General features: G+C 40.1%; 6 protein-coding genes across 8 annotated transcripts in view; 4 read left to right on the forward strand and 2 right to left on the reverse strand.

Moving 5' to 3' along the window:
- Positions 1-61: 61 nt before the first annotated feature.
- On the forward strand, positions 62-3,115 carry Maf1 (repressor of RNA polymerase III transcription Maf1). 2 transcript variants are annotated; one of them, XM_078191310.1, is made up of 5 exons: positions 62-1,053; positions 1,131-1,280; positions 1,400-1,681; positions 1,756-1,875; positions 1,959-3,115. In XM_078191310.1, the coding sequence occupies exons 1-5, from the start codon at positions 971-973 to the stop codon at positions 2,026-2,028; spliced, it is 705 nt and encodes a 234-aa protein (XP_078047436.1). In that variant the 5' UTR covers positions 62-970; the 3' UTR covers positions 2,029-3,115. The 2 variants fall into 2 exon arrangements, with proteins under 2 accessions (XP_078047436.1, XP_078047437.1); XM_078191311.1 differs by having other exon boundaries at positions 65-1,053; positions 1,131-1,271.
- Cyld (ubiquitin carboxyl-terminal hydrolase CYLD) lies at positions 2,044-7,280 on the reverse strand. The gene is made up of 11 exons (XM_078191306.1): positions 6,385-7,280; positions 6,113-6,254; positions 5,802-6,038; positions 5,107-5,282; positions 4,913-5,032; positions 4,621-4,844; positions 4,384-4,556; positions 4,011-4,307; positions 3,817-3,932; positions 3,529-3,745; positions 2,044-3,448 (listed from the first exon to the last, which is right to left on the reverse strand). The coding sequence occupies exons 1-11, from the start codon at positions 6,862-6,864 to the stop codon at positions 3,258-3,260; spliced, it is 2,373 nt and encodes a 790-aa protein (XP_078047432.1). The 5' UTR covers positions 6,865-7,280; the 3' UTR covers positions 2,044-3,257.
- Positions 7,281-7,646: 366 nt separating this feature from the next.
- On the forward strand, positions 7,647-10,669 carry LOC144475426 (nuclear pore complex protein Nup93). Its single transcript, XM_078191355.1, has 6 exons — positions 7,647-7,876; positions 8,122-8,302; positions 8,368-9,656; positions 9,721-10,071; positions 10,141-10,258; positions 10,339-10,669. Exons 1-6 carry the CDS (start codon positions 7,650-7,652, stop codon positions 10,648-10,650), a joined length of 2,478 nt encoding a protein of 825 aa, XP_078047481.1. The 5' UTR covers positions 7,647-7,649; the 3' UTR covers positions 10,651-10,669.
- Positions 10,670-10,680: 11 nt separating this feature from the next.
- Positions 10,681-11,913, reverse strand: LOC144475431 (ADP-ribosylation factor-like protein 2-binding protein). The gene is made up of 5 exons (XM_078191363.1): positions 11,794-11,913; positions 11,451-11,665; positions 11,297-11,382; positions 11,097-11,193; positions 10,681-11,037 (listed from the first exon to the last, which is right to left on the reverse strand). The coding sequence occupies exons 1-5, from the start codon at positions 11,810-11,812 to the stop codon at positions 10,948-10,950; spliced, it is 507 nt and encodes a 168-aa protein (XP_078047489.1). The 5' UTR covers positions 11,813-11,913; the 3' UTR covers positions 10,681-10,947.
- Positions 11,914-12,024: 111 nt separating this feature from the next.
- On the forward strand, positions 12,025-14,267 carry Nesd (SHC binding and spindle associated nessun dorma). Its single transcript, XM_078191359.1, has 5 exons — positions 12,025-12,249; positions 12,324-13,241; positions 13,308-13,512; positions 13,584-13,847; positions 13,917-14,267. Exons 2-5 carry the CDS (start codon positions 12,337-12,339, stop codon positions 14,163-14,165), a joined length of 1,623 nt encoding a protein of 540 aa, XP_078047485.1. The 5' UTR covers positions 12,025-12,249; positions 12,324-12,336; the 3' UTR covers positions 14,166-14,267.
- The window catches only part of LOC144475428 (pseudouridylate synthase RPUSD2), a 276,671-nt gene continuing 266,561 nt past the window's right edge, over positions 14,086-24,195 (forward strand). The window contains exons 1-2 of one of the 2 annotated variants that reach the window (XM_078191358.1): positions 14,086-14,161; positions 15,895-16,070. In XM_078191358.1, coding sequence (XP_078047484.1) covers positions 15,921-16,070 — 150 coding nt within the window. In that variant the 5' untranslated portion in view covers positions 14,086-14,161; positions 15,895-15,920. Of the gene's footprint in view, positions 14,162-14,464; positions 14,583-15,894; positions 16,071-24,195 lie in introns of those variants that run through there. The other variant, XM_078191356.1, reaches the window with a different exon arrangement.

Consider the following 24,195-nt stretch of genomic DNA (forward strand, 5'->3'; position numbering starts at 1 on the left):
GGGAAGTTCAAGACGCTTCGCTGTGCTATTTCTGTCACGTAGGACGCATACATTCGTTGTTGCATACAAGCGTACTGACATCAAGACGCAAATAATTGGTAACACGGCACGAATCAGGAGTGAAAAGGGTTTCAGTTTGGTCGACCTTCGATCGGACAGTTCTAACTCCGTCGAATTTTCGAAGGTGTTTCGATAGTTCGTCAGTGGCCGTGATTATTTCAGTGATTGTAACAACAATGTCCGTGATTATGGATTGTTTTCACCAGTAGCGGATGTTGTGAAGTTTGTTAGTCACTTTGTTTAGCTGACTTCCCTGATAAGCAATACCGATCCATCGAGACTACGAGACAACTTCGTTGACGAACATTGGTGTTTAGTGTTGGGTTCCTCTACGATCGAAAAACAAACAGAATCTTTTGTTTTTCAAGGGTAGTTCGTCCTTCGCGATTCGTTTTCCTTCTTCTCTCAGCTAGTCACGTCACTCGCAACAGCAGCGCGAGAAGCCAACCGAGGACTCCGTCACGGCTGAGACTCACCGATACGAATTCTACCGATTACCGAAAATCGGTTATCGCACGGACGTAAATTCCGTTTCGATCTATTTAATTAGGGATCTGTAATGTACAAGCTCGGGGACGCGGGAAAAATCGTCACGTCCACTATTAAGTTTGTGCACTCAAAGAGGAAAGGAATTTTCATACACATAAGAAACATGTACCAGAACTCGATAAGTCTTCGATGTCAAAGAAGTTTTCTAACATTTCGTTTCTATTGAACACCTTGACCGTTGCGACTGAGAAACGAGGTCAAGATTTTTGCCAGAATAATACACCAACCAGTCATCAAACTCCGATGTAATGGGGTGTTAATGACATAAGAAGTGGTTCGCTAAGAGATGTATCAAGAGTATTCAGTACAGGAACGCTGCTTTTATACACTGTAAGAGAAAAACCATTGACAAACTGACAACATGAAGCTGTTGGAGAGTACACGCTTCGAAGCTATCAATAGTGCCTTGTCCATCAAGACCGGAGACAGCAAAATAATAGGCCGGTAGGTCAATCGAACTTGTGTGTAACGAATACATTGTGTAACCAATGCTTTATATTTATCGTCTTCTCCATATTCAGAATAGAGAGCTACTCTTGTAAAATGGCTGGGAATGACAAACAGCTGTACAAACGTTTCAATGCAGAACAAGGATTTACTCCACATGATCTTCAAGCTTTATCTCCACCTCAAACATCTTTGGGAACATCACCGGCTCAAAGGTATTTTAGGTATTAACAATCATTGATTAAATCAAAAGCTAGGGCAAAAAGACAATTTTAGTAGATTCAATGGAGGTCCAGATATTTTATAATAATACCTGTATGTTTTCTTTCTATATTTTTTATAGTCGCAGTGTTTCTGGTGATGAAGATGGCCCACTATGCGATACAATCAGTAGAAAAACTTTGTTCTATTTGATTGCCACTTTGAATTCAGCCTTTCATCCGGATTATGATTTCTCTGATGCTAAAAGTCACGAATTTAGCAAGGAACCAAGCTTGACATGGGTGATGAATGCAGTAGACAGTAATTTGAGTGCAACTGCGGGTGATCATTATCGTACTCTTAGGACCGCGCTATGGGCGGCCATTGATGATGAGATATCATTAAATGAATGTGATATTTATAGGTAAAAAATATGAATTGTATAGAAACCCATGTGGGGGAGTTACTAGCTAAATTAAAAATATAACACTATTTTAGTTACAATCCAGACTTTGTATCCGATCCATTTGGAGAAGATGGATGCTTGTGGTCTTTTAATTATTTCTTCTACAATAAGAAAATGAAACGCATTGTGTTTTTCACATGCAGAGCAATAAAGTAAGTAATATCTATTTCATAAATCAGTTTTGATTGACCTCTTTTCTTAATATCGTTTCTCCCTATTTTTTTGTTATTTACAGTCCACTCTACGTACTAGATTCTGGAGTTGGCAGTGACTTTGCCATGGATGAAGATGAAGATAGATACTAAATTTATAATGCATACTTACAAACTTTATCCCCATCACTTTTATTAATTTTGCCATACAAAGGCATCAGTAAATGTTCAATATGATCTATTATTACATAGAACTCCTATTACGTACAATGATACAATTAATTTTCATAATTAGTTTACATATTTTCCTTTGTAGCGACATTCGTTATCAGACTCAGTATCCCTAATAGAAAAATCTATCGTATTGTTCCCTAGTTTTCTATACTATTAACATTAAATTATAGTCACAAAGAATCAAACAAATGAACTAGTATGAAATGTTTTGATTTCATTTTTTCTTCTTCAAGTTATAAATATAACTTAAGCATACAAATTACCTGAACATTAAAAAAAGATTTGAAGTATTGACAAAAATGTTGCTTTTTCTTTAAAAACAAAAATAACGGAGATTGATGGATTTGTAGATTGGAAATGTGATAAGTTACTTTGATATTATACAGACTATTTGATCAGTAACAAAATTGACGATAAAATTAATTACTGGAGCAACAGAAGTATAGATCTAAAATGCAGCATTGACTTCTTAATCCTAGTCATTACACTTTTATGTTACAAAGAAAAAGAAAATTTGTAAACTATTAATACTAATTACTGTAAATGTATCATCAAATATTTTTGAAATATTGATGACATTCAGTATGAAGCTGTGCTTTTCTGTATAACTTTAAAAAAGTATACACGATATTCTGTGTTTATAAATAAATATTTATCTGTTCAAATATCGTAGAAATTTTTATGCAGTTTAATAGATTAAACAAAAGATGAATTTGTAAATACACAACGCGGTAGATAAATTTTCTAATAGTATGGTAGAATTTCCTCAGATTGCTATGGAATTCTAATTTTACATCAGTGATGAATATATACATGTATACATATGTCTTGTAAACTTAAAAAGACTCGGCATTATGATCGACTTAGATTGTTAGGTTTCAATTGAAGAGAGTGATTTTCCGATAATTTCTGTAACGTACTAGTAATTTTAGTTCCTTTAGGACTACATGTTTATCATCGTACTTTGAATAAAGTTTATGAATAAATATAATTAACGTTTACACCATCCATGTCTTTCATTATTTTCACAAATGAAATTCGCATTGGTTTGTGCAGATTAGAAGACAACTAATGAGCACAAAATTATGCTTAAATTCGTTGGGTAATAACTTAAAGCCTAACTTACCTAAATTACTAGGCAACTCAACTTATTTGTACATCATAACGTCTGGTGATTGATACATGCACATATAGGCGTCACATAAGAGTCGTTTTGCATGCTCAGGTAAATGACGATCATCTGTTAATTTAGTCAGATAGTTTCCACCTTCTTCGCTCAGCCAATATGGGAAGTCTGGGCATGGAACCATCTCGGGTATGTTGTAGCCATTTTGTTCTCCTAGAGATAATTATACAATTAATCACACATTAAAAGTAGTACTCACTGAAGTAAATGATTTATTCAAAATCATGATATACCTTTTCTATCAGCCATGGAATCAAAGAAACACCATGGCGCTTCCGATCCAGAACCACATTTTACAAAGCAAACATAATGAGAAGTTTCGATACAGACGACAGCAGATAATTCTAGGTACAGTCTTGGAACAGGACAATGTTCTTGTAAAATATCAAATTCCATTGGTACCACGAGCTTCTTTGGCTCATGATTCGTCCTCTGTTCATGCTGATGCACCTACAACAAAATACTCCAAATATATTTTTATACTCCTACAGAGTCGTAGAAAGAAATTTGTTTCTGCCCACCGTTTTCAAACATTGTAAACAAAAAGCAATACTCTCGAGTCCATCGCCGCACTGTCCGTAACATTCCTTGCATTCAAATTCTGCTAATTTTCCACAAATTGTGCATTGTCTGGGAGCTATCAATACACCATTATGTATTAATACAGTAAGAATAATTAATTGTAACGATGTACAAGTATTTTAATCATATTTACAATCATCAATTATATCTGTAACGTCCAGCAATAGTGTCGGCTGGATTTTTTGGTACATTTTAAATGATTTTCCGAATCTAGGCATTTGAATGATAAGACAGGATGGCACTTCTTTCAATCGGATGTTACTTGTTAAAAAACTTTGCTCTAATAATTGTTGTACCGTCGGAAGATTCAAATGGTCATCTTTTTCAACAAAGAGTTGGTAATGATACGCGTCCTGACCAGAACTCAATTTGAGAAATGGCTCGGCGTTCAAAATTTGGGCAACCAGAGAAGTTAAAAATTCTTCAGGATCTAAAGAAATTCAGAATGATTAAACATAACATTTGTATTTTTCTCTTAATTAAATATACTTAATGCGAAAACAAACCTTTTTCCTCGCTGGTTAACCCGGACACCGATGAAAGCTTTTCCAGCAATGTCCGAAGTTTCATTACATGATCTGCTCTAACAAACATATTTTTTCTAAGCGGATTTACTATTTCTTCACGCAATACTCTTTGCACCTCTTCATATTCGGGACAGTCTTTCTCATTAGGTGGTCTACAAAATCAAATATCTAAAGTAATTGTACATGAGAGAAAGTAAGACAAAATATATCGATTACCTAAATAAAAGATTATCAAAAACGCTAGTAAACGTAAACATGCTGAAAAGAGTGGCATCCAAGTAACATGAATTGTGATGACCTTGAATTCCTCTGTACTTTCCACAAATACTTTCCAGGTTTCCTTTAACAGAGATGGGTCGCACCATTCCAATTATCACAGAACTCTCCATATTTCCAAAATTATCCGTATTTATCAGTGACATTGGATCTTCGCTTTTTGCCTAACATAATATAATTAACTAATTAATATTTAGCCATAAAATAAAAATGTTTTCTATTGAATACTTACAACCATTCCATCATAGCGTGAACATTGATCAAGATCTTTGAAAATTGCCCTATAAGGCCGACAATGAAAATACCTAACGTCTTTATATGTTCCATCAGTCCCAGAAGGATGACTGTCATCCTAAATACGAAATAATTGTGTATTAAAACTTAAATTCAATTTTTCATTACAAACGTTCTGATAATTATACCCACCAATTCTACAGCTGCCATTAATTTGCCAGGAGTAATGCCAGGTGGTGTTCCTATCCAACGAATAACACCATAGTGCACATCAGAATCCAAAATCACTTTGACATTGGAACCAAGAATTAAATCTGAATTTTCCATTCGTCCGAACTTTTTATTTTCATTTTTTTCTGGTGTATTGCCTATAATAAAATTGAAAATTAAATGTATATCTCTCTACATAAAATAACATTGCAAATCATTGCAACAGAAAGCGCGTAAAAAGCTGTATGAAATGATGCGATCAACTGCATAAACACGAGATGCGGAAGTATGACGAATTTAAGAGAATTTCCACGTTTCCTTACTATCTTCTAAGAGACTATAGCGTTCGAATGTTCCTTCAATATCACTGTACACGTCTGATTCTATGTCGCTACTCCATTTGTGCTCTAATACAAAAACAGGAATGTTTTGCAACATTGCAGCCATTTTACAATAAAATTATAATAGATTTTCAGTTCTGAGAGACTTGCCGGCACCACTGAGACAAGCTAAGATTTGGGCTATTTATAACTGCCTCAGTTATTCTTAACTCTCTCTACTAACATGCAATGAGGGAAGACAAGCAGACTACGTTGGATTCCTAGCAAAGCTAGTAAAGTATATTGTTAATGAAGTGAAGCCAAGCTGAGAATTTATTTTCACGTTATTCTTATTACCAGATTGCGTGTACGAATGGACATTTGTGTTTTTAGTTACGTTACTATCATTTTCAAGTGACATTGTTTTCGTTGATTGAAGGTATTCCTTTGGTATAGATCGTTGATCTCTGTTATTGTTTTTATTATCATCATAGGTAGTAAATCTCTCTAAAAGAACAGGCGGGGTAGAGTCCAATACAGACTTTTTCTTGTCATTTGTGTGATTATTTCCTATGTCTGTCTTTAAAAAAGGATCTGCAGGTGACAGAAAGCATGTCATTAAAATTAAAATCTCCAAAATGAAAACAATCAAATATTTGTCTTTATACTTTTATCTGCGTTTCCAAGACCAGTGGGACCCTCAGGCTTCACTGGAAAAATGTGGCTCAATGTAGCAAACCTTCCTTCTGAATGAGTGGACACAAAATACTCTTTACTTAGCAAAGATGTCTTGGATGATTCTTTTTCTTCCTACAAATGACATACGAACAACAATGTTTATACTCACTTATATATACGTGTACCAAACAACAAATAAAGTATTTTTGCTACTATTAAGGATCTCAAAATATATATTCTACAAAGTATTGCATAAAATTACCAATAAGTCAAGACCAAAATAATGTCCTGGTCCAAGTTGAGGCACAGGTCCTATGTATTTAATTAAGGCCAGGAACTTAGCATACCCTTGAGGATCAGGGCAGTACCAAACGGTATCATTTATCATTAAACTCATCAGTTCTTTGCATAGTTGTTTGTGATTAGCCAAACGTATCCTCTCCTCAGACACAGTTACTGCTGGAAGAAACTTCCATACCTCTGGTGATACAGGGATCAAATCAAACCTGTGACATCGCCATTCTGTACCACGCCAGACTTCTGACCCTGTTGTGTCAGTAACACGTACTCTAAGACCATCTGCTCCTAAATTCTCGACCGCTTCCGCCAGCATGCCAAGACGCAACGTATTGACATTTGTATCACATTCTCCGGATATACGCGTTAAAATAGTGTTCTGTTTGGCAACATAATGCTGGAGGACCTGACGGTCATCCTTGTTGGAAGCATTTCGCTTTTCCATGATTAATTACGCACAATCATTTCGATGAAGCGACTGTCAATTGCAATGTGCGTCGACCGCATGGATGAGATACATTTACCTCAAGCATCATGTAGCTTTTTTTTAAGACGTAAAGATCACACAAAAGAACTTCGTGGTACTCATCTTGTTCACGAAATTGGAATCATGTACTACCAGCAGATTGATACGGGGAAATATTGGTCATGGACACACTCGGACATTGGGGCAATCAAATTAGTATCATTTAAATGTTAGCGAACTATTCTTCCCAAAACTCTCCTCAATAAAAGAGTACACATTCTTATTTCTCTGCCTTCAAAAGCAGAATTTATTGAGACAACTAAGACAAAAAGAAATTCAAATAACCTTGCGCCCTTATTGCACTTGTGCCCTTTACTCCTTTGCTTGACTGTCAAGTTTTATAGTGACTTAGTTCACAAGACAACAAAGAGGGTGGAAATTCATCGTTGGCAGCACTGAATGTTAAAGCGCATCTTCACGCACGCAGGAAAATTATTTTAATTCAAATACAGGCTTATACTTACCAATGATGTTATTACTGTTCAAATATATGTATATATAATAGAAATCCTAATGTTAATTAGTTGAGTTCAGTTCGCATGTTATAATGAAATTAAGATCATTAATTTTTTAGATCAATGTAAACAGTGCCAATAGGTGCAAGTAATCTATTCCATGAGAAAATCAAAACTTCCTAGGAATTTTGTCAGTTTCATCTACGGACGATTTCTGGAACTGTAGACATCGTGCTTTAAGTTTTAAATATGAACGATTTTGGACACACCGATATGTTGAGCATGGATTCTTCGCGATTGTCAGGCGATCCTGGCTTCAGTGAATTGTTACGATCAGCAGAACAATTATCTGCTGCTGTCGAAGGTACTGAGGAACTTCCCCAGGTCGAGAGAAATCTTCGACAAATATTAGAAGCCTCGAACGAACTATGGTCTCGTGTCACACAGACCGGCACCCAAGATAATCAAGTTCAGGCGTAAGAATACTTTAAACATTATCATTCAAAAAATACCGAAAAACTCTTTGTGTATTCGTATCAGAACTTATACTTGCCATGTCAAATTTATTTGCTAATGGATAATCATTTTTTGAACCTGACATAACCTAAGGTCTGCGGAAATTTCTGGCGCGAAAACATCATGATAATCATAATTGTTTCCGTTGCAAATACAATAGTTTATTTTGTAGAGATTATGTCATATGATTTCTTTTTAATTTCAGGCATCTTCTACTGGGATCACGAGGTGTTGATTTACCTCAAATATCACAAAAATTAAATTCACTTAGTGCAAGGCGTACTTTTGAACCTTTAGATCCTATTGCTGACACTGACATAGTCAGTTACCTTCGAAATGAAAAGGAAAATGCTATTTTGTCGATCATTGAGCAAGTTCATAAAGATGTAAGAATTTGTATTGTATTTCAAATTATTTCTTAGAATTTTAGACTAATCAATTTGTCTTTCAGACATTTGAGCTCACCAGAGTTCAACAAATGGAGCATATGCTGGGTGAATGGAAGCAAATGCGCTTTGAGATAATTAATGCTATGACAGCACCATCAGGGGAGCTGGTGGATCTGCGAGGTACTCCTCAGCGCACAAAGCTAGCTGGATCCATTGTTACTGGCTTGTCAAGCGTAGAAGTAGCTTATGTCAAAGAACTTCAAAATTACAATGACCATGTGCTCAGAGGAATAACTAGACCAAGTCTGTTCAATGCATTTTGCAAAGCTGCAGAGTCATTTGATGATAAAAAAATTGTAGATCTTTGGCAAATGGTAAAGTACATGGTGGATATTCCACCTATTCCCAGAGAAGATCAAATTAAATCCAGAAGCACCGCTATTGTTGAAAAGAAAATTGTATTGCAAGCCAGAAAATATTTGGAGAATAGATACCGGGATTTTATAACTTCGGTTATTAGTGAAAACTTGGCACAGGCGAAGAGAGGTGGCATTCCAGGCACTGTGCCATTAGTGAAAAGTTTCGTAAGTGTCAAAGTACAGAATCTAAGAGAGCTAGAAGATGTTATGATAGAAGGCAAACCACTGTGGCCTCTAGTTTATTACTGCTTGAGAGTTGGTGACTACAAAGCTGCACTGCTGTGTCTTAACCAGTGTAATACAGAGTTCCCAGAGTTCAAAGTCGCTTTGGAAGAAGCATGCAATGATCCGGAAAGACATCCCAGTAGTTATGCTGAATCAAATCTGAAGCTGCATTATAGGAAACATGTTAGATCTGTCACAGACCCATATAAAAGATTAGCGTATTGCGCACTGGTCCCGTGCGAACCTGATGATTTGCATTCCGACGTGATTTGCACAGCAGACGATTATTTATGGCTGAAACTGTGTCAAGTTAGAGATCAGCCAGATGCTGAAAATAAATTAACATTGGATTACTTGCAAACTACAATATCAGAAATATATGGAGAATCTTATTACCACGCACACGAGCAACCGTTCGTATACTTCTCAATGCTGTTTCTGACCGGGCAGTTTGAGGCAGCAATAGAATTTCTAGCGAGAGGTGCAGGAGCAAGGAATTTGCCGCATGCGGTTCATTTAGCGGCTGCTATGCACGAGCACAACTTATTAGGAGTTAGTCAGAGTGTGCTAGCCCCTTTACTAAGCGTTGATCCTGCAGATAAACCACCTGCAAAAAGATTAAACTTTGCTAGATTGATATTACTTTACGTTAAGAGATTCAATTCCACAGATCCAAAAGAATGTTTACACTATTTATTCTTGTTAAGGTTCGTACCTAAAAGTTGGCAAGTGAAAAAGCTTGAAGTTTAATCTGCTTATTTGTATTTCTAGAAACATGAGGGATCCACATGACCGTAATATGTTTGCTGCCTCAGCAGCAGAAATGGTAGTCGATTCTTCACCATCAAATAGAACCCAATTAGTTGGAAAGATAGACAAAGACCGCTGGGTACCAGGAGTTTTAGATCAATTCCAAATCAACACGCAAGACGTGATAAATATAAGTGCGGATACACTGTACAGGAAAGGTCTTTTAGAAGATGCTGTAACCATGTACGACCTTGCTGGCAATCACGAGAAGGTTTTTAGTTTATTGTGCACACTTCTGGCACAAGTGGTTAGCCAAAGGTCTTCTGCACTGAGATCTCGATTGCAAGTTACTGCTAATGACATAAGCACAAGGTAATATTTGAAAAACGTAAAGTATTATCAATTTTCTTCAGTGATATATAATAACCCTTTTATGCACAGGTATCAAGGGATTGAAGTGCAAGCACCATCAGAATTGGTCTCTGCATTTCATACATTGAAGCATCTAATGGTGTTCTTCGATCAGTTTCACAATGAACAATACCAGAGCGCACTTAGAGTAAGATATAACAGATTATCTGCATTAACACTAATTTGGGAACTGCAAATATATAGAGGCATACTTTTGGCTGGTTACAGACTATCGCAGAGTCCAAGTTGTTACCTTTACACATAAAAGAGGTCGATGAGAGAGTAAATGTTCTGCGCCGCGTGTCGCCAGAAGTGGCTGGCACATTAGCGGATGTTCTTCTGGCAACTATGACAATACTCTATCGTCAGTACCAAAAGTTACGAGCCGGTGAACCAGGAGACGAAGAAGCGAGGAAGCAACAACTTCTCGATCTTCGTGAACAAGCTCGTGCGTTAACGAGTTTCGCTGGGACGCTTCCTTATCGTATGCCAAATGAGACGAACAGTAAACTTGTACAAATGGAAATACTTATGTGCTGATCATAAAAGACTCAATGTATTTTTCGCTATTTTATTTTGGACAGAGTACTTTAGATAACAGTGGGTAGATTTGTGCATGTACTGATCCCGCGAAGCACAGAACCAATCAGTGTTTTATTCCATTCATGCTTAAAGCATTGTCGATGCAGTGTATATATTTTTTGTACTTCTTTAACTTAAATGATTAAGAGATTTGTAAACATAAATTGTATTGTCTTCTAAGAGTTAATAGCTCATCATTATGGAACAAATATAATAAATATTTGTTAGTTTGTTCCTATGGTAAATATTATACGTTTATCTAGTGGAATCATTGTCTTTGGTATATGTTTTTAGACATGTAATTGATATTCCCGAGCTGAGGTCCTGTACTTTCCCTTCCTTCACCTGAGAATGTTCATTATTATTATTGTTTTTTGTTGCATATTTTGCTTGATAATACTTACAGCTCTGTAATCAAGAAACATTTCTTTGAAAGCCATAAAATCTGTAAATGTTGATAGTACTTCAAAAACTTCACCCTCCAATTCGTTCTGTCTATTACTGAAACATTTAATAACATGGAAGGCAAGAATGCTTCTATTAATATTAGTAAAATTAAACATATTTATAACTCTTTCACAAACTATACAATTTGAATTCTTACCTTAAGAGTTGTAGGAACATGTTTATGTTAAAATGAGGTATTACTTTTTGTAAGTAATTAACAATGTAATCTTCCACAGTTTTGTTCTAAAAAGAAATAAATATATTAATATATGTGTACATAAAAATATAAATTGCTATTTTAAAATACGAACGTATTCATTAAAGATGTCCATGTAAATTAATTTATTCTCTTCTATTGGCTCAAAAATGTCCCAATACTGATCTAAAAATTTGTTTTGGATAGTATGAAAGTCATCTTCTAACAAAATATCCTCTATATGACCAATAATCTCATCGAAAAGTCTATCCTCCACATTCTTCGCACTCTGTTCTGTATTCTCATCCTCGTTTGTAAAAAGGCAACTGTCTACAAAATTATTTGTTCATATTATTGTGTTTATATACCCAGTTGTTGATGTTACAACACATAAAGTTTATGAAAAATTCTAGAAGCTATTGTATCGATATTTGTTTGTAAGAGTGACATAAACAAACCCATTATTTCTCCGGACATGATTTTATTTGATAATGGAAATAAGGCACTGTTTATTTAGGCGATTCCGATTACGGTCGAATCAACTATTTCTGAAAGCTACTATCGATATGTCATGTGCGTGTAATTGTTAGGAACGAGAATCGAAATAGAAGCGACCAATCAGAGTCTTCGATGTAGCAGTTCACATTTTTTGTAGCCGTTTAACTCAGTTTAACTGTAGTACACATACGAATTAATGTAAAATGTTCTGTTAATTTTTCAAAGGTACATCTTCAAACAAATTATTCAATTTTTCGATTCTATATTGTGATTTTATGCTTTGGATGTGAAGTTATTAAAAAATAGTGTGGAACAGCTCTGAAAAATTGATAAAAGAGGAAAAACGATCGTGTCTTATTCTCTATCGAACCTCACAGAGATTTCAAATTTCTGTACATCAAATTCGCGGCCGAAAGGTAAGGTGTCTGTTTTATTAAATTACTATACAAGAGCATTCAGATTATCGGAAATTAATTTTTTAATATTGCAGGTCGCGCGTATCAATGGAGATATACACTTTTGACAAGAGTCTTCAAGAAAGATTGGTCGAGCTAACCGAGATATTGTCCAGCAGAGATGAGATTGTACCAGCTTCCCAAATTCAAGCAGAATGGTTTTATCATGTGGAGCTTGTAATAGAACCTACTGGTTGGCAGGCATTGTGGAAAATACCTCGTTTAGTATGCGAAGACTTTCAGGTCCATTACCCTACTATAGTGGTGGTAGAAGTAGAGCAAGTTGATTTTACTGATCTATCAGCATTGGTTAAGATTGTTGCTGTTCAAGATGAAATTCATCTGCCAGAGAAATATGATGTGCCGCTCATAGAACTGTATCCAACTCACAAGCAAGAAAACAATGCATTAGATATGGTGGGCACTGCCAGCTGCATTGACCAAATGAGATTCTTTTATAGTTACTTATGGATGCCATGGGACATAGATGACGATGATAACACTGATTGGGTGTCTGTGCATCTTGAAACTAGAATCAGGTTGTTCTTTGACATGAAGAGGGGTATTGTCAGTAAAGAGACTAGCGATGTCATTAGAAGTTTGATAAGAGAGGGTAGAGAAGTTCAGCAAAGGATAGCAAGACTGGAGGACACCATCTCCGAAGGAGAAGAGACCCGTGAAGAAGTAGATGGAGGAACAGCATGTCAATTAATGAAACTTCACTTCAGGCTGCAACAAATCAAGAGGGAGATGGAAGTTCTTGAGAATCCTGCTATGAGAGAGATCCTTGTAAAGAACAGAACAGAAACCTTGAACAATGAAAAACTCCAGAGAAGTGACAGCAAAGAAAGAAGCACAGAAGGATACTTTGTATGGCTGGGTGGTACTTTGGAAGAAATGAAGGAAGCTATAAGCAAAACCCAAGCTTATTCGACTGCAGAATTACACTTTAAGTATGTTTTGAAAATTCTGTAAACATATGATTTATTCACGTTTAATTAAGCTACCTTTTTATTCAGAATATCCGGGTCTTTGCAAGAGACTTTACAGACTTGTGATGCAGGGGACATAATCGTAATCGGAGAAGGAACTCATGACATAAAGAGCGCCGGGAATTTAGAAGAGGGGGGTACGATTAGGGGTATTAGTAACGTAGAACGCACTGTTATTTCTGTTAAAGATACTGAAACCGCACCATCTTTACTGGACTTTTCTGGCAACGAAGTATGCCATTTTATCCAACTGTTCCTACCCCAATATCCAATCTTTTTTTATTTAAAAAATATATTTTTTAGGTATTGTTAGAAGGTATCACTATAGATGCAGGTGATCTTAGAGCTGTTGTGATTGTTAGAGCTGGAACCACGAAAATAGTGAATTGTCGAATATGTGCATTGAGTCAAAGTATAGTTAAATTAGGCATAGTTGTTCTACCAAATGCAAAATTGATCATAGAGAATTCTGTATTGGACGGCCTTGGAACAGCCGTAGTCATCTACAGTAAAGGAGAGGTGTATATGAATAATTGCAATTTTAAAAACTGCATCGAAGGTGTACAGGTGTGAAATTATTTTAATTCTTCTTTTATACATTCGGACATGTTTATTATATTTTTGTTATTTATTTAGCTGTATGATGATGCAAAACTGGTGACAAGCAATTGCTTCCTAGAACAATTCAAAGAATACGCATTGCGGCTGGAGACGCAAAAATATTTGTACGGGACGGAAAGCAAATGTGGTAGTACGGAACTGTTAGCCGGTGTATCTGAAATCTCGTTAAAGGATTGCAAATTCGGTGGAAATGGCAAAGGAGACGTTATTTTGAAGCCTGGAACAGCATTCGTTTCTGCGAAACAAGATAGAACTTTGAAGTAATTCTGAGAGTTTTAAATCTTTAGCAATTTTCTATTTACAATTCGAAATTGCATGTATCGGTGCTCCTACAAAATATAAAAATTTTGTATTTTTTTTATCATACCCAATGTTATTATTTTTCGTATGATATTGAGATTGATTGAAGTATGCATTCTGTGTGTGAATATTTTTCCGAAAAATGTAGCTTCGTGTAAAAGTTCAAAAAGCGCGCGGAAATGTAAATTTAAATTTCTCTTACTAGTTCCAGTCGCTGCCGCTCGATGGTAGCATCATTCAGTTTCGTGGTTTGTTGTCGTGCGTTTAGTGATAACAAAGTGTAGAGGTTGATCCTGTGTGTAATTCATCAAATGCAGTTATCGTGTTTGTGTAAATTACCGATAGGAATATTTAGGGTTGGTTTCATACACCGATATATAGGTATAATTTAGTTACTATTTTTAACATTGTCCCGCTAAAACTCCACGTTTGTTTCCTAACCTTACCATGCATTTACAATCCTTTTTTTAGTATTTCTGTCAGAAACGATGCAATTTACGATCTAAATCTATCGGATGCATGTGCACATATGCCGTAGTAATTGCAACAATTCTCGTATTCGTACATTCCGCTGATATACATTTTTAAACCGAGCCGGATCACCTAACCTACAAACATGTACAGTCGAGGGAAATAATGCCAACATATGGTTATGTATATATCTGTGTTGACGTTCATATACAGGGTGTCTCAATATTATAGTAAAACCCGAAAAGCAGTGGAAAACTAAATTAAAAATGTAGGGTAAAATTTATTTGTACGTGACTTCTCGAGAAAAATCATGCTTTACCTTAAAGTAGATTTGTAAAGTGTACCAAAACTGTGCGATCATTCAGGAAATATCTTGAATATTCATCTTGATCCAATAGGTAATTGTAAATTAGTTTCAAAAATGTACGTAAATGTACAATTAGTTGCGTCAATGTATAATAAAAAAATGTTAAGCAGTGCTTACACAGAATGGAGTTTAGACAAGTAAGCCATGATCGGACCATCGAATAGTACACGTGCTTCGTCATATTTTAAAGTGATTTTCCTCGAACACAGAGTCTTGCGTGGGAAGATTTCATTCTTCAAGTTTTAATTATTTTCTGTGTAGGATTTGTCGAATCCCTCCACAATTGCGCGACGATTTCTCAGACACCCTCTGCATGGGGACAGATAACGCGTCGCACGTGCACGGTACATTGCCGTGACGTAAACGATAATTTGATCCATACCGTTGCCGCTGCCGTATTTGTTTAAGACTGTGGGTTTGCTCGTGTCTATAAATGAAGGCACAAGTACCTGGCCATGTGGCCATGTCACGTGCATCCGGATCAATGAAGTATCGCGATTTAAATGCTCGCGCTCATCTGATGATGAATGAAAGCCCGTCGTGCAAGATACCGCTTATCACTTGCCTGGTTAAAATTAGGTTTTCCACCTCTTACAGACGTTTATAGATACGGAAATAGATGCGATAGGAGCTTGGCATTCCATTAATGATATGTTACAATCTTTTGTTCCATAGGATCACAAAAAGTTTAGAATTTTACTAGTGGCGTGCCTATAGAAAAGGAAATAGGAATATTAGAATATAAAATCTATTTATTGTTTCAGCCAGGAAAACATTTCGTTAGCTTTTAAAAATCAATTGTTTATTAATTGAACTATTTGACAGGGACCAATAATATTACATTTCTGATTGCAGCGAAACTGAGGATCGTGGTACATAGTATGGCCATGGTGGAAACGTCTTCGCTGAAGCAATTGTCGGATAGACAAACACAGTTTGGTAATAGTCGTCGCTTGGAACCGTCCGACTGCATCTTCGTCTTTAAGGACACAGAATCTGATTACGAGGAGCCGACGTCGGAGATTGATGAGGTGAGTGAGGTCCTCGATCTTGTTTTTCAATGCTCTATACGTTCAACGATACAACAACGATCAATGAACATTTGTCGCATAGTAATATTCGTTACGCAAAGCATGAAATAATTGAAGTAATTCTTAGGCGAATGTTCAAAGCATCTAGACTTCTAGCATCGACGTAATCTATCCGCTCGCTGGAGCACCGTCGAGAAGCAATGTTTAACTTAATTACACACATCCCCCGGTAATCACGTGAATCAACGCTTCTCGACCTGTTACTTTCACCGTCTACCGTAACCATGCTCTCGGTTTAAAAAGATCCTCGGGGCAAAAGAAAGCAAGACTTCGCGGCAATATTTGTTCGCACATTATGCATATAATGTTGTTCGTTTGTAGAGTTGCGATCGTAGCACGTAGAACGATGAAATCCAGTTCTCTAATTAAAAGTCAAAACGTAACGATATCGGAGAAGAGAAAGGGAAAGCGATGGTACACGCGATCCTCGCGGATCCTTTCGCTGCGTGGTCGGTTATCGGGAACCCGCATTCTTTATCGGTCGTTGTAGACTATGCGATTTATATGCCCGCTTGTTCGCGCTCAAGTATTGTAGACCTTCGCTCGAGGAATCCGTACAAGCGTCGGTAGAACATCACGTAAACACCTAATACCCAAGGCGAAGTTTCAACAACATATTCCAACCAGAATCGCTGCCATCGGTCTCGAAACTTCCACAATCTTGCTCCTCACTGGCTGACAGTAATTATTACCCCAAATATCGAGAATTAATATCGATCTACTGTCGCCGAGTTTCGACTTCAAATCTTCATTTTCGCGATTCCGTGTTGGTCGAACTTCGGCCCCTCCTATCAACGGGTGGCTCTTTCTCTCTCTCTCCCCCTCTATCAACCAGTTTTAGATTCGCGTTCTAATTTCAATCTCCGCTACCTTCAACCACGAGTTCTAACATCGATCCCTATTCCCGAGGTGTCACTGTAAGCTTTAATCTTAATCTCCACCCTCAAACTTCGATTTCAAGTTCTAACTACGTTCTCTTATTTCGACCTCAAGTCCTAACTTCAATCTCCATTCTCCTGGTTTAACGTCGTGCTTCATCCTCAATTTCCCGTTGCCGTTCCCGTCCAAACTGGCATAACCGATCCTCAACCTGAAATCAATTTGCCGCCCAGATTTCCCCGCTCTAATCTCGTTTTCGAACGTCGACGCACGAGCTTTGCCAGCCGGCTGCGAAACGCTCGATCTGTCACCGTTAATAAAAACATTGTACTTCCGCGTTTTCTGTTATATTAAACTTTCCGAACGGCAAGGGCAAACTCGTCTTCGCGACGAAACGAGGGCCTGTTCCGGGCAAGAAAAAAAAATCCTCCGCGATAAATCAAGTCCTCTCGAGGACTCGCCTGTTACAAATTTTCGAAAATTCGCGGAGTCGCCCCGGCAATGTATTCTCAAGTCTTGGGTACCTTTGCCCGACAAAATCGAGCATTTCGAGGGGTGTGGCGGCGCATGATTTAGCATGTTGTCGGCGGGCGCGGCGCGTGTACCAGCCGTTCCGACACAACCGGCATTTGTTCACCGATTGTTCCGGGCGATGTAAACACACGGGCGGTATATCACCGTTCCGTGGTCCCGCCCCCGCTTGACACGCTCAAAAATCTGCTCGCGGAGAAAGGATTAAGTGCAAAAACTGTAACGGCGACGTTAATGAGCCCGGCTGATTTAAAGTATCCCGTGGAACGACTCCGTCGTCGTTCTTTCCGGCCTATTCGCGGCCGAGTTAAAGACCCGTCCCTCTCCCTTATTTCACTCTCTCTCTCTCTCTCTCTCTCTCTCTCTCTCTCTCTCTCTCTCTGTCTCTTGGTTCGCTTGTCGAGAGAAACACGGGAAAAAATGAAAAAGAGAGGGACGAGCCTCATAACACATCCGCCGATGCTTTTGACCGCGAGTTATTTGCGGCCGCGTGTCTTCCGGAATGACTGATCGGCCTCTCGTCGTTCTTTCATTCTCTCCGCCTTCCCTCGTTCTCGTTCCGCGCCATTTTTTCTCTTTGTTTCTCTCCTTTCATTTTCCGCCGGCTTCCTCGCGCTGGCCGCCCCCCTCATCGGCTAAATTAAGTCTAATTTTAACGCTAGGACTTCCATTTGGTCCCTTTTCGATTCGAACCTTCCAGCGCACGATAATGATGCCTTGCACTTCGAATCCTCCGCGACTCAATTTTCTCGAATTTTAATACTCGGATTGCGGCGTTCTCGTCTATTCGTATCCAGGAATATTGTTATCTCGTTATGTAATTTTCGAAAAATGAAATTCTCGCATGGCTTCTTAAAGTTTATGAAAACACTATCGTGTCAAGAAAAAGTTTTTTCAGTAATTTGTTGGCGAAATTGATGAGCACGACTGCAAATGGTTGTAAGCATTGTCGATTATATGTTTGCGAAGAAACTCTGCTCTTCGAGCGTTAATACGAAGCATCTCGTTTCAGTACGATGCCAAAATGCTAAAAAAACAAGCGAAATAAATGGTAAGATTACTACAGATTAACAGTAAAAAAATAACCATGCTTTAAACAATTTTTGTTTCTTACAGTGACGGTTACGTAACTTACGCCGCTATTATTTTAACCCTCTCAATTGTTTCGCGCGCGTTTAATTAATACCATCGCTGGAGGATTCCCCGAATGTATTCTTCCAAATGAAGCAATAGGCATCCATGAATCCAACAAATTGCTTATCGACGCAGCTCGCGAGTTCACGGCTTCGAAACTCTCGAACTGAAAAGTTGATCGAAAGCGGAGGGAACGAGCGAATCGGAAACTTGTAATTTTTCTGGTGAAATCGGAAACAATCTCCTCGATTGCTCGACGCTTTTAATTGTCTCCCATGGCAGTCCCCGCCGCCTTCGATCACTCCTGTCCTCCTTTATTTCATTCCCGACCCGCCGAGACACGGCCCCAGTGAATTATGACTCCTTCCGTGTTTCTTTCTCGTCGTTGTTTACGTTCTTCCTCGTCTTCTTCTTCTTCTTCTTCTTCTCCGGGCCCATTCACCGTTCCGTTCACGCGCCGTTCCCCCCCATCTTTCTTCCACCTTGGGAGTTAATCTCTCCTCCGCTGTTCTTTTCTTATTTGTCGACCACCTCCGCCGGTTTCCTCGACTTTTAATTCATTGTCCGTCCTATTGCCGGGGCTCTCTCTCGTTCGAGCTCCGCCATTCATTGCTCGATCCACTTTCGATAAGTGTACGGATCCGGGGAAGAAAATAGACGCACGGGTAAGTGTACCGGTTGTGGCCACGTCAAGGATTTATGGGAGTTTCAACGCATACATTTAAAGAGTTTCGTATCGTGAAAAAAGTCCACAAATTTTAATAGATCATTCGATACCTTTAGCTTTAATATCGAACCAATGATTCAAGAATTATTACAGGACGAACATTGTTAAATACGCACTTGCCACGAATTTTTCATCACACGTTCTACTTTCTTCTGCTTTATTCTTCCTGCTATTCATTTTATTTGCATTGCATTTTATTTTTACACCAATTTCTCTTTTCATTCCTTTTCTGGCATTGCTTAGGTCACGGACATTTACATTTATCGTAAGAAATACCAAACAGTCCCATAAATTCTTTACTGAGAATAGTTTATGGTGTAGGAAAAATGATTTCATCATTAATTGTACGCGTTCGCTAGGGACAATGTATTTACTACTTTCTGGATTAAGTTGATCGCCAGGCAACATTGAATAAGAAAATATGAACAATAGCAAGGCTAGGAACGGTGCACTGACCAGAAACGATACAACTACTCCACGCGCATTTTCTTTCCCCTTTTTATTTCTCTTCCCTCCGACGATCGTTTGTATCGCGCGGTCGAATAATTCTCGAGCTTTCGTCGCAACGAAATTCGTCGAATTAAGGGATGGAAATGCAGCTTGTTCGCAGTTTTTCCGTCGAAGCCCGGCCCCGGGTACGCTTCATTGTTCGCCTTGTCGGAAAAAAAAAACTGCACGCACCTCCTCCACTCGGGTAGACAATAAACTCTCACCCCGGATCTTCCTACCCTTTATTTCGGAAATCCACCGGCGTCGCGAGTTCCGTCGGCGCGCGAGCCATTTCCCCAGCTTGTTCCTCTGCTCCTCTTCTTTTCTCGGGGTATACCCGGCCGTCGGTTGAACCGCGGCATCTTCCCAGAAGTTATTCTCCGACCGCGGCCGCGCACATTGTGCTCCTTTTCCGGCGCGTTTTATCCTGACGCCGCCGGTTTTTATCGCCGCGGATTCATTTATCATGTTTAGCTGACCGCCGGATCCACCCGTAAATAGAAGCTATCCACCTATGAAAGTCCCCGGCCGGCTGTGGAGCGTACCATTTTTGAACATAAAGGGAGTCGGTTCGCTTTCGGGGGCTGCGATCTTTTCTTGGAGACCTGTGTCGCCCGTCTTATTCGTCCTTTTCTCCCCCCAAGATCCTCGGCGATTCTGGACCCTCTCTTGAATTCGTATCGTCACGAGTTTGTCCATTGCAATTCTGGCATCCGAGAGATTTTGAAATATTCGACCGCCGCGTTGCCAGAACCCTTAGAGAAATCTGGGTCTCCGGTATCGCCTTACAACATTTTTATCTATATATCATGTGGGAAGGAGAACAATTACCGGGGGTGTCCCGAATACTTTCGCTCGTTTGAACGGCAACCGCAATCATACGAATTACAAAATTTTACCAGAACATGTCTTGCTTCACCGATAACAATACCCCCGCGTAAAAGATCACGAAACGAGCGCGACGATTATTCATCGATGTTCTCGCGCGTGGTTCCAATTTGTCTTGGACGATCGCCGCGCTAGATACACGCATATACGTCACCGAAAGAATTTCCTAGGAATATTTATTCGAACGACGGCGTGGCCGAGTCGGTTCTTGAGAATAAAAGACGAACGATCGCTCCAGACATAGCCGGCACACCCACGGGGCCGCCTCGACGGCATGAGTTTTGCGAACAGGCAGCGCGCGAACGCTTCGAATCTCGGCGCTAGGAACGTATCGCTTATCCCCCGGAATAGCGCGCCATTAATTCGGACACTTTTGCAGTGCATTTGTTCCGCGGCACTCTAGCGAAACTCTCGCGCCATTCGGGACGCGTCTGTTCGACTAAATATATCGCGCACGGGGAGGGGGGCTGTCCGGGATGGGACGTCGCCGCGACGGCGACGCGTGTCAGCTAGTATTCTTCGCTTGCGCGGGACCAATGTTCCGCGAGAGTATTCGGAATAGTTTTGTCGAATCACGAGAGTGCCGAGGCCTGTCGTATTCTCAGACCGCGGCAGGCCGCTTCTCTGTTCCACCCTCCCTCCCCGGGCCTCGCTTCGCCGGTAAACCGTACGACTTCCAGCGAGCGTCCGGAAGCTTGTGCTTCGTTCGGCCGTATCTTAACGCATCGCTGATCGTCAGCGTTGTCACGGTGACGAACTGCTCGAGGAATCATAATTACGGCGCATTTTAATTACATCGTAATTCGGATCGTCATCGAATTGGATTACAAAATAATTAAATTATGTTGCGTTTCAATTACATTGTTATACAATTGTATTGTAATTCGCAGTTCGGATCGTTGTTGGGTGAAATTACAAAATAATTAAATTGTAATTCAATTGCATCGAATTGATCCGGTATGACATGCTTGCTTTGTGCAAGAAGCGCGACAGCGAAGGGTCAAACGAATGAGAGATATTTCCCTGAGAACGAAAGGGGCCCGTTGGAGCATCCGGTCGCATCGAAGAGGTCCGTTTCCGTGGCCGTTGTAACTATTTGATCCGAGCTGTATCCGAGCTTTTAAAACCGCGTGGCGAGGATGGTTGCAGTCGAGCGTGCTGCACTCCACCTGTTACGCGGCGATTAAATATTTCATCCGCGTTGGAATTTTCGTTAATAGTTGGATCAACTAGTTTGAACCGAGGCGGGACGGCGGGGGAGGAGCGGAGCCGGCCGGCCGCATTATCGTTGGCAGCACACCGGCCCGCATTGTCTTCCGTTCGCCGACGCTTCGATAATATATTATGGAGCGCCTTGCTTTTAAAATTAAATTGCCTCGCCTCGCTGCACCGAAAATTGCTCGACTGTGAATATCGTGAATTATCCGGATGCGGATCACGTCAGTGCCGATGGCTCGCGTGTATCATGTTGCGATGCGCGCGCGTTTTATTCGACGTGTTACGAAACCGTTTCGGCCAAAAAATACATGGCCGTCCTCTCTCTCTCTCTCTCTCTCTCTCTCTTCGTATCTCGCACGGAACACGATTTTCTGTTTAGTCGGCGATAGACGATGAACGGAATTAAATCGAATGGCAGCCCTCCTAAATGGCAACCGCCCATGCCCGGCGGTTTTAAAGCCCAATTAACCGCGGCTATCTTGTCGAGAGCAATATAAATCGAACACTGCTGAAGCGTGTTCGAAATTGTTCATCTTTCCAATACTTATTTCCGCTCCGTTCTGAACCACTGAATAATTTGCTTGCAATCGATCATTACGTTTCTTTGTCTTTTATTTATCTGTATCATTTATTTAATATGCTCCTCGCCTTTTAACTCAGAATGATCTTCGGCTCGCAATCTTCTCTTTATTAAATAAAGATTTCTTATTTTTAATTTCTAATTTCCGAATTATAATAAGTTATACTAATTCATACTAAATTGCATTGACTTGAACTATGTTACACTATTCTTCTATGAAACTATGTATAAATCTATATTTAATTCTCCTCTTTTTCTGCACACTATATCAGTGCCCCTTTATATCACTGTCCTTTATTCACTCTCTTATTTTCGTCTATTTGCTCAATTTTTCTTCCGCGCTTCTCGAACCTCTTGTAGCCTCGCGCGCGTCCCATTTGCTTATTACTTTATATAGGATATCGAGAGACCGTTAATTACGATTGGGGCCAGATACGCCAATTTCCACGAATGCAAATTGTCTCGCAAACTCGTGGGCACGGCTTACGCCGCGGAGCCCGAGGGACGAAGGGACCGGAGGACCTCGATGCCTCGAAGCCGGTCGAATCTTTCTAGCGATAAGTCACACCGTTTGTCAGCGGGTTCGACAGCACAATTATCGTCGCGGCGTTAAATCACGGGCTGCTTACGTTGGCAGTGGTCGCGCCAACGCGTGCGTAGACGCGACAGGTTCGCCGCGGACGTATCCGCGGCGGCGGGGCCCGGCTATTGCCAAAAGATAAATCAATAGCAGCGATGATGCCACCGAGAGACGGCGGAGGAGGGAAGCAGAGGGAGTATGTGTGCGTGAGAGAGTGAGTGAGAGGGAGAGAGTGAGTGAGAGGGAGAGAGAGAGAGAGAGCCTAGACAGCTCCAGCTGCGGCTTATTTCGAGCCTTAGCTCCGCGGATGCACGCCCGGAGCCGCATTCTCTCCGTCCCCCACGCATTTTCCCGCGGACGCGAACACCGAAAAACCGGCGTGGCGGTGCGCAGAGCCGGCCGAGGAAGATCTAGACGGAGCTAGATGGAGCAAGAAAGGTCTAGAGGGATCTAGAGGCCGGGAGCGGAGACAACGAGAGAGACCGGAGGAGATTTAGAGAGAATGGGAGACGTCTGAAGACGTCTAGCACGAACAAAAGAGATCTGCCGGAGAGAGAAAGGGAGAGACGGAGAGGAGGCTCGGATCTAGAGGGAACGAGCGAGAGAGAGAGAGAGAGAGAGATCTACGACGGGTCGAAGCGAGCGAGGCAGATTTGCGAGGATTCGTGGCAAGCTTCTTTCGTTGAGATTTGGGGGAGGCGTGAATGAAGGAGGCATAAAACGAAGCGAGCAAGAATTTTCGTGGTGGAAGGAAGGGATCCGCTGCGATCCGGATAGAGCTGCAGTGATCTGGAGGAACTAGGACCGTTCTACCGCGATCTGCCAGGGAGTAGAAGCGATCTACGAGGGGTTTGACGGGTTACAGATGCGCGGAGAAAGCGCGACAGGTGCTCGCCGTAGAACAGAGCTCGGTGAATCATTGTGCAAGTAGATTCAGGCGCCGATTGCTCCGTAGATTGTCGCGCTATTAGAATCTGGGGCCATCAAACCACGCCCACTTGCAATCGTTTGAACGAAGACGGAGTGAGAAAGACGTAAG

Source organism: Augochlora pura, chromosome 9, assembly GCF_028453695.1.
Source record: "Augochlora pura isolate Apur16 chromosome 9, APUR_v2.2.1, whole genome shotgun sequence".
In the NCBI taxonomy this organism is placed as follows: Eukaryota; Metazoa; Arthropoda; class Insecta; order Hymenoptera; family Halictidae; genus Augochlora; species Augochlora pura.

Excerpts from the sequence above, each read along its gene's own strand:
- Maf1 (XM_078191310.1), top strand. The coding sequence starts at position 971 with ATGAAGCTGTTGGAGAGTACACGCTTCGAAGCTATCAATAGTGCCTTG. Across the intron at positions 1,054-1,130 it reads GACAGCAAAATAATAGGCCG|AATAGAGAGCTACTCTTGTA; the intron begins GTAGGTCAATCG and ends CTCCATATTCAG. Across the intron at positions 1,682-1,755 it reads AATGAATGTGATATTTATAG|TTACAATCCAGACTTTGTAT; the intron begins GTAAAAAATATG and ends ACACTATTTTAG.
- Cyld (XM_078191306.1), bottom strand. The coding sequence starts at position 6,864 with ATGGAAAAGCGAAATGCTTCCAACAAGGATGACCGTCAGGTCCTCCAG. Across the intron at positions 4,845-4,912 it reads CACGCTATGATGGAATGGTT|GCAAAAAGCGAAGATCCAAT; the intron begins GTAAGTATTCAA and ends ATATTATGTTAG. Across the intron at positions 4,308-4,383 it reads GTTAACCAGCGAGGAAAAAG|ATCCTGAAGAATTTTTAACT; the intron begins GTTTGTTTTCGC and ends GAATTTCTTTAG.
- LOC144475426 (XM_078191355.1), top strand. The coding sequence starts at position 7,650 with ATGAACGATTTTGGACACACCGATATGTTGAGCATGGATTCTTCGCGA. Across the intron at positions 10,072-10,140 it reads GCTAATGACATAAGCACAAG|GTATCAAGGGATTGAAGTGC; the intron begins GTAATATTTGAA and ends TTTTATGCACAG. Across the intron at positions 10,259-10,338 it reads AATACCAGAGCGCACTTAGA|ACTATCGCAGAGTCCAAGTT; the intron begins GTAAGATATAAC and ends GGCTGGTTACAG.
- LOC144475431 (XM_078191363.1), bottom strand. Across the intron at positions 11,383-11,450 it reads TGGACATCTTTAATGAATAC|AACAAAACTGTGGAAGATTA; the intron begins GTTCGTATTTTA and ends ATTTCTTTTTAG. Across the intron at positions 11,194-11,296 it reads ATGTTCCTACAACTCTTAAG|TAATAGACAGAACGAATTGG; the intron begins GTAAGAATTCAA and ends TAAATGTTTCAG.
- Nesd (XM_078191359.1), top strand. The coding sequence starts at position 12,337 with ATGGAGATATACACTTTTGACAAGAGTCTTCAAGAAAGATTGGTCGAG. Across the intron at positions 13,242-13,307 it reads ACTGCAGAATTACACTTTAA|AATATCCGGGTCTTTGCAAG; the intron begins GTATGTTTTGAA and ends CTTTTTATTCAG. Across the intron at positions 13,513-13,583 it reads TGGACTTTTCTGGCAACGAA|GTATTGTTAGAAGGTATCAC; the intron begins GTATGCCATTTT and ends TATATTTTTTAG.